At 41.1% G+C, this 21,349-nt stretch overlaps 1 protein-coding gene across 7 annotated transcripts in view; it reads right to left on the bottom strand.

The window, feature by feature from the left end:
• The window catches only part of LOC124622094 (GPI mannosyltransferase 2-like), a 387,261-nt gene that overhangs the window by 56,702 nt on the left and 309,210 nt on the right, over nucleotides 1–21,349 (bottom strand). For all 7 annotated transcript variants that reach the window (XM_047147683.1, XM_047147685.1, XM_047147684.1 and 4 more), the window contains one exon: nucleotides 9,109–9,262. In XM_047147683.1, coding sequence (XP_047003639.1) covers nucleotides 9,109–9,262 — 154 coding nt within the window. The remainder of the gene's footprint in view (nucleotides 1–9,108; nucleotides 9,263–21,349) is intronic.

The following is a 21,349-nucleotide window of genomic DNA, read 5'->3' as shown; positions in this document are numbered from 1 at the left end:
TCGACTCAATGTTTCTGTTATTTGGTAAGTGATACAATTATTGTCTCTAAACCGTTCCTCTACTGTATGGACTACACAGAATGCTGAAAAATTTGTTCATGTCCTTCTGCATTTGGCGTTTTCTTAAGTGCAATAAGGGGAGCACATTGTAACTATGAAAAACACTCCGATACTCTAATGCCACCCCATCTGTACTTCACTGTTGGTACAACACCTGATGGCATTTCAAAAAATATATTGGTGTATTTACAACAATACTTTAGATTTTCTAGCTGAAACAAGTTTTTATAGGTACATTAATTCCAACATTACTACTTTAAAAATGTAAATTGTCAAACAAATTTCCATTTCAGTAAATTCATGACACTGTCAATCTGAAAGATATTTACTCAATATCGTAATCATATATCTCTTGAAATATATATTTACCTCAGCTTCTATGTTCTGGCACAACTTCTATTAATAATTTGATCCCTTTCTGCTTCAGTCACATCTTCATTTTCCAGAAAGACAAAGTAAATGCTACCATCAAGAACTTTCTTTCTCAGTGATGTCATTTAATACATGTCAAACAACTCCATGTTGGAATATCAACAACGTGAGGAAAAGATAGATTGCTACTTACATAAAGATGACACATTAAGTTTCAGACAGGCATAATTAAAAGACATACTTCAGCTTTTGGCCACAGCCTTTGTTGGAAAAAGAAAGAGAAACATACATACATTCATTCACACAAGCAAGTGCACATCATGCACATGTGATTTAATCACTTTTGAGTCTTCTAAATGCTGGAGATAAGGCAAGACAATCTGGATAAATCATGATTGAAACACTGTTAGGCCAAACCAACCACTTTGATGACATACATACATTCATTCACACGGCAAGCAAACATCATGCACATGTGACCAGAATTTGGTCCAAGCTGCCGGAGATGGCAATCATGTGTGCATGCTTGTATGGATGAATGTGTGTGTGTTTCTCTTCCTTTTTCTGATGTGGGCTGTGGTCAAAAACTAAATTGCAAATGTCTTTTAATTGCGCCTGTCTGCAACTTAACATGTCATCTTTATGGTAAGTAGTAATCTATCGTTTCCATACATTGTTGATATTTCGTAAATGTCTTTAGAGAAGTTATCAATTTTACCAATAAGAAAACTGAACCTTCTTTTTGTAGGAAATTTCACTATAGTGAAACCATTTTTATTTAATTCTTGGCCATCTTTCCTTCTTCTTATCCATTCCTTCATTTTCATTTGACTTGTGCTGTTCTACATCACTATTAAATGTTCTGGAGATAGAATCTGAATCACATGATAGGGATCCCCTGATTTGAGTTCTGTCAGTATCAGTTTCATTGAAGTTCCTGGCAACAACACCTTTTCCTGGAGTTGATGGTAAGCACATTGATTATGTGGCATTCCTTTTGTTTCATTAGAATGAAACTGCTTCAGCAGAATTTCAAAGGGTGCTGTCCAAGAAATTTACAGAGTTAATATCATGTGTGTTTCTTCTGGAATCTGTAAAACTCCCTATTGGGACAGGCAGGAAAAGTTCCTGCTTTTCCATAACATCAGAGTTAGAAGTGATAGTAACTTTTCAAAGGCCCCTTTCAATAACCTAAGAAATTCAGATTTTACTAGTTTCTCCAGGCATGATTTAGAGGTCTAAAAAGGGCACACACAGTGGCTGCCACAAACGAATAAAGTTAGGTGATAGAAACACAAACTGAATGCCATGTTCCTGCCACAGTTTAATCATGTTAAGTAACAGACGACTCAAGAGACTGTCACCTTAATCACTTTTGAGTCTTCTAAATGCTGGAGATAAGGCAAGACAATCTGGATAAATCATGATTCAAACACTGTTATGTCAAACCAACCACTTTGATTCCTATTTTAACTTGCACCAGTTAAACTTCTTTCAGAACAAGTATCATAGAGATGTTTTGCCCTATAAACTGTGTGCAATGTCTGCAGCCACTGATATCATTACATGATATTTGACTTAGAAATATCCCCAATCCTTTCAGGATGTTTTGTACTTAACTTCACTATTAATTCCACTTGTTCGGGATACTCAAGAAAGTTGATCTCATCACATTTTATAATACTGGAAGGAGGGACACCATTAACGGACACTTCAAGATTCTTAAAACAATCACTCATTGTTTTCCAGGGAAATGCTGCCTTTGCCCTCCTTACATTTCACTTACTCTAAGAGTTAGTTCCTTATTTCTTTCCAGAAAACAGTCTACTCACTCATGACCAGATCAGTTTTCATGAAATCTTTCTTTAATTTGCCCTGTTCAGTTAAGAGGTCCCTAACATCATTATTCCTCAAAGAAAATTCCAATTTTGCACAACAAAATATTCCTTCAACCAGATAATTTTCCTAATTATTGGTTAATGCTGGTTGGCCTTCCACTTTACATCTGTATCTGTTATTGAGTTTGTCATTTAATGTTGTATAAGGAACTGCATATTGTTCTGAAGCCTTGTTGATGCTTAACATTTCCTGATTGGATAGTGTTCAGAGCATTTATAAGGAATTCCGTGTTGTAGTAGGTTTTCCGGGTTAGTCTCCTCCTGCTTAGCTGGGTGGTAATGTGCTTGCGTCCCATGCAGTGGTCCCAGGTGGTTCGATTCCCAGAGGGATTGGAGATTTTCCCCGCTTGTGGATTGGGTGTTGTGTTGTCCTCATCATTTCATCCTAATCACCAGCCCGCAAGTCATCCAGTGTGGTGTTGACTGAAATAAGACTTGAACTCGGTGGTGGAACTTTTCCAGATGGGACCTTCTGGCCAACAGTGCCACATAATCATTTCATTTTTTTCTGGGTTAGTCCTAGAACCTTCTTGTGTACTCACATGATTGGATACACACTAAAAAATGCAATTTTATGTTGAAAAATAGCTAAAAGATTGGTTCACACCATCTGATTGGATTCACCTTATTTTATTTTATTCCATCTATTGTCATGCTATTAATGTTTTGTGTATCAGTTGTTGTGTTCATACATTTGCCTTTAATTCTCGCTCTCAGAGACAAGTAGGTGGTTTGCATTGCAGGTTTGCTGTGGATTTTAAGTGTGCATTCTGACATTACCAAAGATAAAGGCAGTGCTCATGGCATTCTCAGTATATTGTGAAATGAAGCAGTGCACACTTCTAGACCTGACTTTCTCGTGCGGAAGAGCCACTGGCAATGCACATTGCACATGAAATTCAGTGCCTGTGTGCACTCTATATCTGAACAGATGTCAACTGAACAGACATCAACCACAGCCCCAAACATTTCAAACAAAACAGTTTACCACTGAATCAGGGAGACAGGTGCATGATGCCCACAGAGTATTCAAACAGTAGATATGGAAGAGAAGGTACTTGCATGTGTGAAAGAATAGCCATCGAAAAGCACGTGTGCCATCACTCATACCATGGATGTGTCTCAAAGCAGTGTGCAGTGGTTCCTGTATGATGAGTAGTTGCATCCCTATTATCAACAGTGAGTTCAAGGTTCGACTGTGGATGATTTCTAACAAGTAGTTCAGTTTTGTATGTGGATTGTCCCGTGTTGTGCAAATGTCCCCAATTTTTTAAGCAATGTTGTCTTGGAAGATGAGGCGCAGTTCACCAGAGATAAATTCTTTAACTGTCATAACAGTCACAGCTGGGCATGGCACAATCTTTGCATCCCATTCAGACACCATCACCATCACAGGTTTGCAGTGAATGTATGGGCTAGTATTACCAGCGATCATGTATTCAGACCATATGTCCTGCCACCATGATTGAATGGATTAAGGTCTTGATCAAATAAGTTTTTCCAGAACTGTTAGAGGATATAACACTTAACAATCATTGTCAGATGTGCCTGCTACTATACCTAGCACCTGCAACTGTGCAACTATGTGATGCATTCAGTGTGACATAGGCAAGGCAATGGGGTAAAAGTGAAGCCCCCCCCCCCCCCCCCCCCCCACCTTTTTCGATTTAGGGGGGTGGCGGGCAGGGATACAGTCCAAAAGCATCAAATACACGACACCAGTCCCTGAGGTAGCATCACTTCTCATGAGGTTACTTGCTACATCCAATGAGGTTCATGCAATATCTGGTGTACTTGGTAGAGTGCACCAGAATTTTCTACGAAACTGTTCTGCCCATATTGAATGTTATGGTCATCACTTTGAACAGCTCCTAAATTGTTAACAGCAAATTTTCTTCGCTAAACTTGAAGTGCAAGTGCATTGATTGTTCTTGTTGTTTGTGACATCCCAAAGTTTTTGCCGGCTCCTGATTACTCCCAAGACCATAACTCCTATTCCAAAGCTGTTGTACTTAGATTCCTCTATTCATTTCTTCAATTTGAGTGCAACATTTTGAATCACTGAGTAGAATGGTGGGTTGTGTACCCAATAAGTGAGGAGAGTTATCTGGAAAGTGTGGCTGGTAACATGTTGTCTGCCAGTGAAATGTAAACTGATTTTCTGTATTGCTGACTCTTAAAACAAAGTTAGCCACCTCCAATGACCTAGACTGAACACTGTCCTTTGGTGCAATCTCATGCCATAAGAGTAGACAAATATATTCTGTAACTTACCGGCTCAGGTAAGACTTTTCCACGCTGAAAACATCTAGTAATAGGGTTCTTGCACTAGTGTTAATATCTATGCTATCCAATTACAAGAGTTTCTTTTATAGAATGTTGGCTTGTATATCCAACATGCGAGAAGATTTTTCTGGATGGCGTGTGTGATGACACATTGTCTGGCATTGAACTAGAAGTTGATTTTCTGTATTGTTACCTCTTACATCAAAGGCAGCTGACAATGGTCTCTTTCTATCCATATTTTGTTGGCAATAACAGCAGGAGGGCTAGTTGATAACAACTAATATAGTTTCATCAGAGTCTTTTCATAGTGGCACATTAAAAGCCATGAGTCCTAGTAAATTTTGCATAGTGTTATAGATGATTTTAATTATTGTTTTTGAGACACAAAATGGTTTGTTTTTCGTTATTTTTATGTTGAGTCATAGATGGATCAGAGGCCTTTCTTGTGTTTTTGGTTTAAATAAAACAATAGAAATCTGACTTAGTGGCAGTCTCCACATAAATTTAATTTGGCATCTATCCTCCCTTATGAATAGTGCTAAGCTGTAACCTTCCTGCCTTCACTTTTCAATTTATGATTGCTCTGCCATTTTGAGTGACTTCTGAGGGTCTGCATGTACATGTTTGACAGAATACTTCATGCTAAAGTGAGAAGCATTGTCAGTAATGCATCCTATGTCATTTTCAGTTGGGGAAAGAATTTATAAATGTTCAGCATGTAATCATATTTACAAATTAATTTGCGACGTGAATGTAAAATGGCTCATACCAGGTCATTATGATTTGTCATCCAAAACGATCTGTGGAACACGAAACTAACTAACTAGTGAAGGTTACAGTCCAAACACTTCCATCACCTCTGCCTCAATAATCACAACACGATTCACTTTGTCAAGATTCCTCCCCAGAGAGCCTAAATCACAGGTGACATTGCTGAGCACTCCACATGGCTTAAAAATACACTACTGGCCATTAAAATTGCTACACCAAGGAGAAATGCAGATGATAAATGAGTATTCATTGGACAAGTACATTATACTAGAACTGACATGTGATTACATTTTTACGCAATTTGGGTGCATAGATCCTGAGAAATCAGTACCCAGAACAACCACCTCTGGCCGTAATAAGGGCCTTGATATGCCTGGGAATTGAGTTAAACAGAACTTGGATGGTGTGTACAGGTACAGCTGCCGATGCAGCTTCAACACGATACCACAATTCATCAAGAGTTGTGACTGGCATATTGTGACGATCCAGTTGCTCGTCCACCATTGACCAGACGTTTTCAATTGGTGAGAGATCTGGAGAATGTGCTGGCCAGGGCAGCAGTCGAACATTTTCTGTATCCAGAAAGGCCCGTACAGGACCTGCAACATGCGGTCATGTGTTATCCTGCTGAAATGTAGGGTTTTGCAGGGATCAAATGAAGGGTAGAGGCACGGGTCGTAACACATCTGAAATGTAATGTCCACTATTGAAAGTGCCGTCAATGCGAACAAGAGGTGACCGAGACGTATAACCAATGGCACCCCATACCATCATGCCGGGTGATACGCCAGTATGGCGATGACGAATACACGCTTCCAATGTGCATTGACTGCGATGTCACGAAACACAGATGTGACCATCATGATGCTGTAAACAGAGCCTGGATTCATCTGAAAAAATTATGTTTTGCCATTCGTGCACCCAGGTTCATCATTGAGTACGCCATTGCATGTGCTCCTGTCTGTGATGCAGTGTCAAGGGCAACCACAGCCATGGTCTCTGAGCTGATAGCCCATGCTGCTGCAAACATCATCAAACTGTTTGTTCAGGTGGTTGTTATCTTACAAACGTCCCCATCTGTTGACTCAGGGATCGAGACGTGGCTACACGATCCGTTACAGCCATTGGGGTAAGATGCCTGTCATCTAGAATGCTAGTGATACGAGGCTATTGGGATCCAGCACAGCATTCCGTATTACCCTTCTGAACCCACCAATTCCATATTCTGCTGACAGTCATTGGATCTCGACCAACGCGAGCAGCAATGTCGCGATACGATAAACCGCAATTGCAATAGGCTACAATCCAACCTTTATCAAAGTCGGAAACGTGATGGTACACATTTCTCCTCCTTACGCAAGGCATCACAACAATGTTTCACCAAGCAACGTCGGTCAACTGCTGCTTGTGTATGAGAAATCAGTTGGAAACTTTCCTCATATGAGCATTTTGTAGGTGTCGCCACCGGCGCCAACCTTGTGTGAATGCTCTGAAAAGCTAATCATTAGCATATCATAGCATCTTCTTCCTGTCGGTTAAATTTCGCGTCAGTAGCACATCATCTTCATGGTGTAGCAATTTTAATGGCCACTAGTGTACTTGTCACTTTATATTCACTAACCAGGGAGTAGTGAGCTAGTTCCGACATTTCCCTCCAAGACTACTCCATAGCAGAAGGACCTTCTTTGTCTTTTTAGGATTGTAGCTACTATTTGCCTTAAATTTCACTTGTATCCCTGTCTTTTCAGACTATTCCTGAATTGTGGGCTCTCAGATTTCCTCAGCCTGTTTGATTGATGCTGTGCCTCTGGGTGTTCTGGCTTGTTGTTTCCATGTAATGCACAATATTTTGACAACTGACTCAGCCACCTCCTTCACATTCTGTGAATTGTGCTGTTGGGTGTACTTGCTGTTTGTACTCCAAAAAGTCTGTAAGTATACATAACAGCAAAACTCACAGCACCTGAAGAAGATAGTGGGGCAGTATCATAATATTGTGTGTTAAATGGAAACAACAATTTGGCAGAGGACTTGGAAACTTATCATTGTTCCTGAACTGCTTAGATTGTCTTCACACATTTGCTTACAGTCCTTAGTACACTGATACTGTTGTCGATGTCAAGAATAAAGCTAGCAGACTTGCAGCGCATCATAAACCTCTTGGTGAATTTGGCAGGTTTTCGCAATCTAGTCATCTACCATATTTCTAACATTACTGCTGTCAACTGCAGCTCTCAACTTTCTAATATCTAGACTGAATTTGAGTTTTATAATTAGCTACGCCTTCCACATAACCACAGAAAAACAGATACAATTACTATAGAGACAAAGACAAGACACACCTCCTTCCATGACAAGCGTAACATTTTCTTTTATAACCCTCTGAAAAGTTGAAGAGTTGTGTAAACTAAGACTGAAACAGATTTTAAATTGATGAAAAGTAAATGAAGAATTAAATTACACAATTCCAGAAACATGTTGCGGTGAAAGAGAAATATGGTCAACCTACAGTGCCTCATAAGAAGAACAATGGCAAAACACAGGCCATATAACTTAAAATAGCATGTAGAAAGAATAGTTTTATCAAGGAACAAAGGTACAAAACATATAAATATCATAATTGTTCTTACAATTAACCCCATTCACAGGGATTTGATAAACTACACTGAGAACTCAAAAAATTATTTGGAAAATATTTAAATACAAACATGAATTATGCTCCTCTGAAAATCAAATAAACTGGGAAAAGCTTTGAAATCAAAACAAGGTCATAATGAAAACACAGGTAATCTGTTTGAAAATGCAGATTTTTGCACATCTGTGAAATCAAACTTATTTGCTGGGTAACATTCAATACTACCTTGCTCCACCCTGAGCAATGTAGCATGCTGACCACAAGATGGTCAAGACAATGACACTCAAGACTCCCATTTTTCAACTTCTGCCTTCATGATTTAACCCACTGAGTGAAGAGGAAATGATGAACCAAAGTTTCAACTTGTCCCAAACATGCTTTATTATGTTCATGTCAACAGATACCACAGGCCATTCCATTTGGTTGATTTCTGATTCCTGGAAGAAGGTGTTCATGAGGGGGCACAGTGTGATCAAGCATTGTCCTGAAATATGAATCCATTGCTGTAATACTGACTGTAGGGCTGGACGACAGGTTGAAGGAATCTATCCTGATACTGCACAGCCCTCAAATTAACTTCAAAAGTGATGAGAGGGATTAGACATCCATGTGGAGCACTGGCTCAAAACACAAGTGACTTACCTCCCTGCAGAAACCTGAGACTGTGTGCCTGTGACATGCATTTGTGCAAGGCCACCTCCACAATCTTCTATGATGATCACCAGACATGAGACAAAAATGCAGTTATTTTTATTAACAGTACTGTCTCTGTCTTTAATAATTGTTTTGTGTTTTCAGCTAGATGTTTTGCATTATTTAAAGTATTCAGTAGTTTTTGTCCGATTTTTAGGTATCTTGTTATTGAAAGTAGAAATGAAAAGCATCTTAATAATGTGAAACTGAACTGGGAAAACAACCATGAAAAAGTAATAGTATCACAAGAACAGTAACAGATGAAACTGCAAAATGCAAAATTGATATAATTGGCTCTGTGGGAGCTAATTCAAGTAATAAACATAATAATGATTGCTCTATATTTAGTGAAACTTATACTCAAACATAGGCACTTAGTATTTTCAGACATACCACATAGCAATGTGGGCGTACCAGCCAGCAGTCCGATAATAACGACCAAATCTGAACCCTTCTCCATCAATGACAAGGTAATCAATTATCCACAAGATTGGGATAGGAAGCCCAATCAGCTGACCATGGCGAAATTCACGTTGCAACTGGCCAGCTGTAATACAATTAAGTTACATTTTATAAAATAGCTACTTCTGACAGATTACTCTTTTCTTTGTAAGATCTGCTCTCACTTAGTCATTTGACAGCTGCAGTAATAAGTTAATGACAGTGACAGTGGATGTAAAAAGTTGAGATGATTATTTTACATACACATAGTTGGGCACAGAGGCATTATATAGTTAAGTTACTTTTTTAAAAAGCAGATAATCATCTCAGTTATGATATATAAATTGCATTTTAATGTCATCAACATGATAAACACATAGAACAGCAACACCGAATTGCATTTAAGTACACATAAGGTTAGCAAAATCAATTGGAAATTTTATTGTCAGTCCAAGAAGAGAAATCTTGCAAGCCTGAGCTGCACAGAAATTGTGGCAATATGTGAATCAGATTGCAAGACACCTGTTAGGAAGTGTTTTTATGATTACTCTTATTGGTAATGTCTTTCAGATAAATTTCTGTAGTGTAAATATTTATGCTTGTCAGAGCACAATTTGGCTTTTATGTGTCACAAGATGTCAGCTTATACTGCTTGTTCACTTTTCCTTTAGCTTTGTTTTTTCTATGTCAGGATCAGCAGAAATTGGAAATCTATGGGCAAATAGCGTATATGCTTCTGGGTTTGCCAACCTTCACAGACAGCAGTGTGGTGGTACAGGGTTGTGTCAGAGTATTATGGTGGAAAATTCATTTCAGTTCAGATGAAATATTTAGGTTTTCATTATCTCTGCAGACAGTCTTAAATGATTAGTTGTTCTGAATGAATACCAAAATGCAACTGCCATTTCTTACATTGCCAGCACTTATCAAGGGGAGTGCTGTTTAGTGAATCTGCTCATCTCTCTATGCAGTAGCAGTTTATGTGTGAGGCAGAGCTAATCTTAACCACTTCCTACACACCTTACTGAAAGAGCTAAGGAATATGTGAACAAATAGTAACAATGGTGGGACAGGGTTCTTCTGGAGTTGTCAGTTGGATATTGATGTCAAAAGTCAGTTGTAGATGCACCTCTATGCAATCTAGCAGTATTACAACTACATCTGCTAACAACACCAGAAATATTTGTAAAAGTTTTTTTATTGATAACCTGTTCATTCTGGTATCCATTTGAATCATTTACAGTGATGAAAAGTTTCATTACAGGACTGTTTTAATGGCATTGTGGATGTTTTTGTGATTTAGCAGTCAATATCCACTGCTCATACAAAGTCACAATATTATAGGTTCAGTTTCACAGTGTATGCAAGAATCTCAACACAAAAACTGTAAACACAGGCTAAGTTCAAAGCTATAGGCACTGTAAATTTTTTCATGGAAAATAATAACGTGTTGTTGATTAAAAATTAATGTTTAGTAGGAGTAAGATCAAAAACATTAGCAATGAAACTAAACTGGAGTCCACTGGATACCAATTGTGCACAGCAACCATTGAACATTCAAACATAAAGAAAAATGGTAATCATTCACGGAAATCTGTCATTTATTGCAGATCTACATTTTGACTACAACATAATCATCATTAGTGCTAAAATAAAAAAAAAAAAGCAGGAATCAAGAACAGGCACAAAATATGTACACAACACAGTCATACAAATCGATGTAAGTGGGGACATAGCATTAACATACCATTACTAGAAGTCATATAGACATAATTGTGTCAGATCATAAACATGTGACTGATACTAGCATTTATATGACAGAAACAAAACTGAAGGTATCGTTTATAAACAGTGGAGGCAGCGAGAATATGAGTCATCAAGGACCTGTGGTGCCCTTTATTGGAGTATACATCTACAAAGCTATAGCTCACTTTTATTGAAGAACATAACAATTAAACAAACCTTAAGAAACAGTATATCTGGAATATGTGAATTACACAGTGAATGTATATATAAATGCGTAAAAACTGAACAATGGAATTTAAATAGAAATAATGACATAAAACACAGGATGGTTCCCCAGGGATTATGTTGTGATAAAACTATGTTGAATTTTATAACAAAGCTAATGGATGAAAAATCCATTTACAAAAGTTTTATGCAACATATTTCATTAATGGATGTCCAAAGGCAGTAATTGTGAACAGAAACTGAAAAAATCTGCAGTAATATAAAATAACATAAAATAGTACCATAAGAGGCATGAGGTTGCCTCTCTTAGATTATATTTGAGAGAGATAAAAATCCAAAAATACTTTAACTTATAGAACCTCATGGTTGGATAAATTTCTATTCCTACACTTCCACACGTAGCAATATAGTGACTATTTATCATCTCTCCCTGTAAATATCAATATTGTTGCCCTTGGCAGCAGGCAACAGTAACATCTTTGACTCTGATTTCAGTTTGTTCTGTACCTCTGACTTGAGTGTCATGGTGTATTGTCTACTCTGCCAATAAAGTATGGAATTGTCTACTCAGCACCAGTGTATATTATTCTTTGTAAACACGTTCCAGTACCGCGCTTGCTACATCGACTACTCCACCTACCATGCTGCATCATGATTTTGTGCAAATCTACCATACTGATTGGGTACACAACAATGCTGTCATTTCCCATTGTTTCATCTCACCATCTCCATGACATGGTGAAGGATATTTCACATACATTGCCACAATGTGTTACCAACATTCCATGTGACAATTTGCAAAACAACCTATGGCCTGGACAAAGTGACATTCAGTGCAATGATTTGGACAGGAACAATGCTGAGTGGAATCATGAACATGGCACCCTGTTTATCCTGCAACTGTTACCTTACATGCTCCTATATTTTTCACTGAATCAACTCCCGTGTCTGTTCACAGATTCCTGAACAATTCCACTGACTTTTAGGGTGAAAATCTCCAACCACAGTGCTATATGGATGCTCCTAATAGTGCCTTTACTGTACAAAAAACAGTGGCTTCATCAAACAATCCTGCCGTTATCTCGCCTACCTCTTCAATTTATGGACAGAAAATTCCAATGATTCATCCCTCCATGGTGTCTGAGTCTCATGTTGCACCTATTTCCACATTGTCAATTCTGCTCAGAAGTGCTGCTCGTGCAATAAACAATATCATCATGCCTGTAACAACAACACCTTTCATGTCACACATCAGTTTCAGCCTCACAACCACCACCACGGACCTCGCATCTAGCACCTATCAGGTGCATTCTGTCTACAGAGCAAACATGTTCCACAAGTTTGAGCTCTTGCAACCTTCACAGCTTCAGGTTTTGCCTCTGCAGGGCCAACCCATGTCTGACATCACACGCAAGCCAGCCTCGTTGCATGCTTTTGACCTTTGTATGCCACCCACAGAACTGAGACAAACCCGTAGGATTGACCGTGCAATACCCCTCCAGCACCTGCTGCGTAGTTCTTTGAGCCACATGCCACTGTGCTTCTGCGACTGCCTCAACAGAACTGTATATTGCCCGAGGTCTATACTCCATACAACATAACATCTGCACCACCTACATCGCGGGCTTTCACACTACCACCTGACGTGCACATCCATGAGATGCAACACCTGCATACTGCATGCTCCACTGTTCCCATGCCAGCTGCACCAGTTAATGCCACACTCTGGCTGGCATTGCGTGTACAGCCAATGAACAGTCATAACGCCACCCAACCTTGCTTTAAACTGCCCCATTCTGTAATGATTTCGCCGGCCGGAGTGGCCATGCGGTTCTAGGAGCTGCAGTCTGGAACCGCGTTTCTGCTACGGTCGCAGGTTCGAATCCTGCCTCGGGCATGGATGTGTGTGATGTCCTTAGGTTAGTTAGGTTTAATTAGTTCTAAGTTCTAGGCGACTGATGACCTCAGAAGTTAAGTCGCATAGTGGTCAGAGCCATTTGAACCATTTTGTAATGATTTCCTGGCAGTACGGGTTGCTTTATGTGAGTGCCTGGCATCCAACCACGGCATCATCTATGACTTTACTCAGACATCGGAGATCTCTTCCTGGCAACACTTGCTCACAGTATGTACGAGATGGTGAAGGCCCTGTTGCTCCAGCACCTCTAATGCTTACCAGAGCAGCAGCTGCACCTTTTATACATTAAGAAACTGCCACAGACAGCTCACCTTCCTCACTCTGATGCCATCTCCACAAGCAGATTGATTTTATGTAGATGCCTGGCTGCATGCTCTCGACACTGTGTCTTCTTAAACTTCCCACATACGTCCAGACTGCAATGCTGTCCCACGAGGAAAGCCCCCTTGACACCAGAGCCTGTCTTGAAGACAAAATCACCACTGTGACCAAGCACTGTCATCTCATTAACAGCTAGTCTGATGTCATCAAGGCCATCGCCCCACTCAGCTACAGTGCGACTGAAGACAGCCAATCCCTACTGAGTCAGCTCGAGCTCCCACTCTTGCCACCAGTCGTCATCATCGCCTTCGCTCAGTGCAACTGCAGAATGACTGAGGACTGGTGACTCCTTCCGAACCAACCCAAGCCCACAACTGCTGCCTTTCCGTGCAACTTTCACAGCACGGACAGCCAACAAATGCCAGATGCTACAGTGAATACACTTGCCCCCTCCCCCCCCATCCTGCCATCCCTAAAACACTGTTTACAAACAAACGCCGGGACAGAAAACAGCATTGCCCGCCTCTGCTCATTCAGCAGCCAAGCGGTACTGTTGGTTCCATAGCAGGTTTGGACAGGAGGCACGCAACTAAAGGATACCTTGTGCTTACCCAAAAATGTACAGCAACATGCCATAGGTTCACCAGGTAGCTCTGTAGCCACAAGATATCTTAACCAGCCACATTGGCACAGCTGTGCCACCTCAGATCATCCCAGTTATTTGTTTACAATTGTCTCACACGAACCTACTTCCTCATTGACATGGGAACTGATGTCAGCACTCTCCCGCCACCTCGAGAGCCATCTAGCTTACTCTCTCGCCATAATCCCTTCAATTACATGCCACTAATGACACCATTGTAGCTGTTGCCAGTACTGCATCCATTACCTTAGACTTGGGGCAGAAAAACACATGCTTCGGATCTTCCTCATCACCAGATTGTTGAGCCAGCCATAGGAGCGGACTTTCTATGTCATTATCAGCTGCTTCCTGACCTTCCCATAGTTTTTTATTATACCACGAAGATGGCAGCCCATTGGTGGAGTTATCGCTGATGCTCTCCCCAAGCAATTTCTATCACCATTCAATCTCTCATCATTGGAAGATACACCACTAGACCTTCTCCTTAAGTGTTCTGCACTCTTCAACAAACTTTGCTTTCTCATGTCTGACTACTCCTCACTACAAGCCGCAAATGACATCACGAGACATGGCAACATACACCTCATGGACACTGCTGCCAAACAGCACGCAGCCAAGCAACATCTCATTGTCTGCAACAGCTCCAACATTCATCCAGCACCTCAGAGGACGCCAACAGATTACCAGATCCTGTCTGCAAGGACTCTGAACAGGTTAGTGGAGTGTTGTGTCTGATTGTAGTGTGCAATTTTGACAGTGTACCAGTTGCCCCACCCAATGTTTCTTCTCTACAACACACTTTTTTCCCAGCCTCTGATGTGCTCCCCACTGACATGCCACACACCCTTTGCACCATTCGTGATGGTACTGTCCATCACATCACTACTACACCTAGCCTGCCCATCTGATGTAGACCTCAGCACCTCCTACCCCACAAACCGATAGTGGCAAGAACCGCTGTGGATGAACTGTTGAAAGTGGGGATCGTTCGTCCATTGGACAGCACTTGGCCATCACCTATAAAACTAGTTTAAAAAAAAAGACAGATTGTGGCAACTTTGTGGCAACAACTTAACACTCAATGCTCAAACTATTGTAGACAGTTATCCCTTTCCCAACCTACAGGACTTCTCACATGTACTAACAGGTGCCACAATTTTTAGCATAGTGGACTGTAAAAAATCATAGCTCCAGATTCCCATGGCGGAAGAGGACATACTGAAGACAGTGATTGTTACACCTGTTGGATTCTACGAATTTTTGTACAAGTCTTACAGATTAACAAACTGTGCAAATGTGACAACATTTTATCAAGAGTACCTTGTTCAGTTCACCAATTTGTTTTGCCTAGTTAGACAATGTCATTATAGGTTTACCCTCAGTCGAAGAGTATGTTTCACATCTACAAGTTCTCAACAGAGTATCTGCCCATGGGTTTGTCATTAATGAGAACAAATTTCAATTATGACAAACTCGCATGACATTCTTCAGTCATCAAGTACATGCTTCAGGCATCTGCCTGACACCTGAAAAGACCAAGACAATGTGACTCTTGCCACCATGCACTAATTATCAAGAATTATGCAGATTTTTAGGTGTCATTAACTTCCACAGAAGAGTAGTCTTGAAAGAACAGCCCAAACAACAGGGCACTGATGTACAAGAACATACATTGGTACAATGAAATGGTGCACTGATAATGGCTAGGCACTAGCTGAAATCTAGATTTGCTGAATAAAACCTGCAAGAAAAGGACAACTGATTGCTCTGGTCTATCATTTGAAAGTTCTACAAAAGACACACCCTGCACGCAGCTGAGAGTCTCCTTTTCTTGACACACATGCTCTGCAGGAAGAATACATTGAGTAAGTGTGAACTGGAGTGGAAATAATCCATGCAAACCACCTTTGATAAGATCAAGGATTCACTGAATGCAACTAGACTGGCTCATCCATCTCCTGATGCACACCTTACAATAATAGTGGATGCTAGTAACCACACTGTCAGTGCCATAAAACAGCAAGGGATTGCTGGCATCCCTCAACCTCTGCAGTTTTTCTCATATTAACTCTCAAACAGGCAGCATAAGTGGTCAACCTTTGACCAAGAACTCCTCACCACCTATGAATCTATGAGTTACTTCCAAGATGATATGGAGGGCAGACCCCTAACAATTTACACAGACCAGTGTCATTTGGCCAACACGAAACATAACCCATCTGTGGATTCTGCCCCCAGGTGGTTTCAACACCTTGATTTCAAATCTCAATTTGTGTGCACTACATCAAGAGTGCAGATAATGTGGTCACAAACTATCTGTCACACATTGCCTTTCTTTCCCCCCAGCTTTATTACAACTAAATTGCTAAGGTGCAAGATCCAGACCAGGGCTTACAAAACCTGCTTCCTGACCTGGACACAGGCATTAAACTAGAACAAATTACCTTTCTCAGTTCCACCAAACCAGTTTGGTCTAATGTTCCCGCAATAGGGGGACCTTTCACAAAGCACTTTTTGCTTCAGTTCACAATCTTGCACACCCTGGTGCATGACCATCTGTATGTTAAGTCATGGAGGCCTTTGTGCGCCCCATGTGCCAAAAGACTGAGACACATGGACCAGAGCATGTATCACCTACCAGCAAAGTAAAACTGGTTGACATGCACAGCCCCACCGTGGCAAATTCCTAATTTCCAAGGGGATTTTCCAACGAGTGCTAGCTGACATATCAGACCACTTCCTGACTCAGGGGGATGTCATTATATTTTCTGTGATTGGTTGAGTCATGTGGTGGGTTGAGGCAACACCTACTGCTGACATCTCTGCCTACACTGTCTTCTTAATACCTGTATTTCATGCTTTCACTGTCCTGTGTCACTCCCTTCTAAATCCTTATAATTCAATGAGCTGTGCCATCTTGGTGGCTGCCACCACTTCTGCACCACCACTTATCATCCACAGTCGAATGGACTAGCAGAAAGATGACACTGGGCATTAAAAATGGCATGGGCAGAGATCCTTCCCTGAGTCGTGCTTGGCCTACTCACCACCCATAATGAAGATATTGATGCTTCCTAAGCGGAAATCCTCTACAGCAAGATACTGTCAGAACTGCCAGTTCTCATTGCCCATGTTACATGACACATACGAAGCATGCATGTACCCCTTCTGCCTCATCACTCAATGCTGTGGGTTCTTGTACATAAAGACTTTCCCACCTGCTAGCACGCAATGCTATGTGTTGATCCAGAGCAAGCTGCACTATATCGGCCATATGTTGGCCCTCATATAAGTGATAGCATGTGATACAAACACATTTGACATTATGACTGGGGGCAAAAGATCGACAGTGTCTGCCAATAGACTGAAGCCTGCTTGGACCATTACAGACCCATCTCATCAGCCACTCTCTGGTTCTGGACCTGCTTTGCCATCTTCTACCCCCTTCACATTGTGGATAAACCTTTCACACTTCCTCCCTGAGGATATATCAGTGATGCTCACTGATGACAATCTCATTGTCTCCGTGCATCAGCACAATTTCATCTAACTACGGAGGCCTCCCTCATCATCACCACCCCAACCTTGGCAATGGCTGTTCTGGCAACAGCAGACAATGACACCACATCACCTGAAACTCTACCCACACTGGCAGACGGCAACACCAATGCTGATGCCTGTGCCCCACCAATGCCACTGCACAGGTCCTGACTACTTCATCTTGCAGGTGGGCTCTCCAGCCTGCTGCCCACCTTCAAGACTATGAGATCTCTGGCATCACTGCAGCCACAGCACTACCACTACCTAATGCCACTACTTCACCACTTCCTGTTGCTCTGCCACCTCCCACACTCCACACCCCAAAGGGGGGGGGGGGGGGGGGGGAGAAGGGGAAGGCGGATTCTGTGGCATCACAACGACTATTTATCATCTCTCACTGTAAATATTGATATCAATGCCCTGAGCAGCAGGCAACAATAACATCTATGACTTTGATTTCAGTTCGTTCTGACCTCTGACTTGAGCGTCACAGTATATTGTCTATTCTGATAATAAAGTCTGGATTTGTCTACTCAGTACTGGTATTTATTATTCTGTATTTGCACCTACCAGTGCTGCACTTCCTGCACTCATCTATGTCTGTTACATAGCTGTAAAGGTACTGATAATAAGTATGTCAGACCACTCCTTCATAATATGAGCACTTGAAATTTTGTTTATTGGGAACTAGGTTTGCATGTCACGTAAAAGAATTTTACAAACTTTTGGTTTTTTAAGTTTTTAAAAGTTTTTAATGGCCTTTCATAAAATTCTCTTATATGACATGTATACATAGTTCATAATAAAATTTCAAGCATAAATTTGTGAACTGCTTACATCAGGAAGGAGTGGGTTGATGTACCTGCTAGAAATACCTTTATAGCTATGTAACAGATACAAATATGGAAGTGTGTACATGGAAAATAATCAAAACATTTGGTTCTTTAAGATGAAGTGTTTTTAGGTTTTTAACTCTCTCAAATGTAATCTCAGAGAATGACGACAAAATGATTATTGAAGCGAAATGTTTACTGAACAGTTAAAATGCAGACATCTATATCTAAGTTTTGAACCAAGTCATTGGTTGTTGGAATAAATGTGTTGCCTTGTATTGTGAACATGCACAGAGGGACTATGTTTCCTGGTTACAGCTTGATTTCTATATGTGATAATTAAAACTGTATGACTACCTCTAAAACTTCATCATCATTATCAGAACCAGTGGCAGCAGCAGTAGTAGCAGGCATACATCATCCACTATTGGATACATGTCTCTATGAGACTACTCTATACATTGGGATCTTCATCTCTCTGCATCAAAATTTGTCTTGCTCGGTTTTCTTTAATTATCAATCCATTTTCCATTGTGTAACCCTCTAGGTCTTTTCTTATCAAGAATAATTCAACACAGAATCTCTTTACTCCATCTCCCTTCATTTAGTCTTGCTGTATCCTTGCCCTGTTTCTTTTTCAGTTTCTAATAGTCATTATTCCTCCACAGAGAATATTGCCTCATCGAAGGCACCTTATGTGCTGGGTGGGGAGGCTTACGAGCTCTAAAGAAGCTAGGGTTATGTCGGGGTGGTAGCATAGTTGTTGACAGGGTCATCCAAGCCAGACTGGCCTCAGCAGAGGAACAAGACAAAGCATGTCGTACACCTTAGGGTGGGTGGGGGTGGGGGGTGGAGGGGGGGTGGGGGCGGGGGGGGGGGGGAGGTTCTACAGACTACATTGCCAACTCCTCTAGTGGAGCCAACCTAGACCATCCATAAGCTAGTACTAGCAGTATACATCAGTTGTGGACGTACCATTTAATGCACATCAGGAATTTATTTTGAATATAGCATTCAGTTTTCCAGACGAACCCCAAAACATTTTTAACATTATCTGTATTTCTTTAAGTGGTCAGCCACTAGTTATTTTCAGTTGCCTCCAGTATATAAATTCAAGTGTTTCTATAGTTTCATCATTAAGCTTTATTATTCCCCTGGCTGCATATTATTTTCGTCTTACTGTAACTCCCATCTGTGCCATTCAGAGAAGCTCATGGCGGATGGGAGGATCCAGATGGTCTGCACTGTGAAACAACCATTGAAATCAAGCATATTAAATTCAGTGATATGTTGTGCCACACAGTGGGCCACTTTGCTGTTGACCACAATTTGGCAGTGGGTGTTCATCATGGTGGAGAGCTAATCATACCAATAGTCATACCAATAGCCATAGCCAAGAGCAAAGTGGACCACCCTGCTGGTCAACATGCTGCTGAAAATAACATGCTTCATTTCAGCATCTGCTTCACAACCCAGGCCATTTGGATCCTCCCCTCCACTACCAGCTTTTATGAATTGCACAGACGGGAGTTATCCTTACAACAAATCCTCCGTCCCTGAAATCATCCCAGCCTCAACCTACTGTCCCCCCACTCTCCAACCAGCACTTTCCACTCTCTCAGTCCTATCCACTCCTCCCAGTTCACATCCCTTCATCCTCATCGTGTGCCACTATCTTACAATACAACCACCAGTCTTTCCCTTCTCTGATACCTCCCCACCTCCCCTCTCTTCCATCCCACAGCCTGCCAGAGCTGCGCCTGGAAACCTTATTCTGCCACCATCCAGTCTTTGTACACTTCGCCAGACAGCACTGACTTCACTCCCCCCCATACATTCATTGCCATCCCTCACCATTCCCTGCCAATTCCAGGTTGCTGCTTTCATTCAACACAACACCTGCATTCAGGCCAGAGTGGCTGGAGGTAGTGGTCATGTGTGTGAGAGATGTGCTTGCTTGTGTGTGTGTGTGTGTGTGTGTGTGTGTGTGTGTGTGTGTGTGTGTGTGTCTTCTTTTCTGAAGGAGGTTTTGGCTGAAAGTTCATGTGTAACAGATTTTTCATTGTGCCTATCTGCAACTCAATGTGCTGTATAGCAATCTATCTTTTTCATAATATTGTTGATATTCCGACCTGGGCTTTCCATTGTTTGGTTTAATACTAGCCGGCCGCTGTGGCCGAGCGGTTCTGGGCACTTCAGTCTGGAACCACGTTGCTGCTATGGTCACAGGTTTGAATCCTGCCTCGGGCATGGATGTGTGTGATGTCCTTAGGTTAGTTAGGTTTAAGTAGTTCTAAGTCTAGAGGACTGATGACCTCAGATGTTAAGTCCCATAGTGCTTAGAGTCATTTTTTGTTTAATGCTATTTTTGCTATTCTGTCAAACATTCTATCAGTATCAACAACCTGGTCTTTAATTTTCTTGTCAATGATAAAACCTACTAATAACTACAGGCATTTGCCTGTGCCTCTGTCACAAAAGACATTTCCTGATTACAGATCTGATTCTCTTCCTTTCTTCTTGCCTCTCATATCCCAGTGATATCCAACTTGATATTATTTAGTTCTGCTTACAGTTCCAACAGGCTTTCTTCATCACTAAGCATGCTGCAGTTTAAGATCCTTACACGGAGTGAGGTAGAAGCAGTCTAGTCTTTTTGAGTCGTGATATTTTGTTTTAATAAAATTTTGTGCGATAAGATGTGAGCACAGCAGTAGGTAGCTGTATCCCATGTTATGAACATAGTGCCATCAGTTCACTACTTCCAGTATGCTTTAACACAGGTCAAGATACTAACATTCCAGGAACTCACACACAAAAATAAAACCTCTGACAACCCTGTCCATAGTACACCAGCTGGACAGGCAAAAAAAGTTTGGTGACACATATGTCAAGTGATTAACCTCAGCAGAGCAGGGCTCATGGCAGTTTCAGTCCATTTATAGGGGACGCTGATTGTGCAGATGG

This window comes from Schistocerca americana, chromosome 7 (assembly GCF_021461395.2).
Source record: "Schistocerca americana isolate TAMUIC-IGC-003095 chromosome 7, iqSchAmer2.1, whole genome shotgun sequence".
In the NCBI taxonomy this organism is placed as follows: Eukaryota; Metazoa; Arthropoda; class Insecta; order Orthoptera; family Acrididae; genus Schistocerca; species Schistocerca americana.
This window is presented reverse-complemented; position numbering and strand designations above follow the sequence as displayed.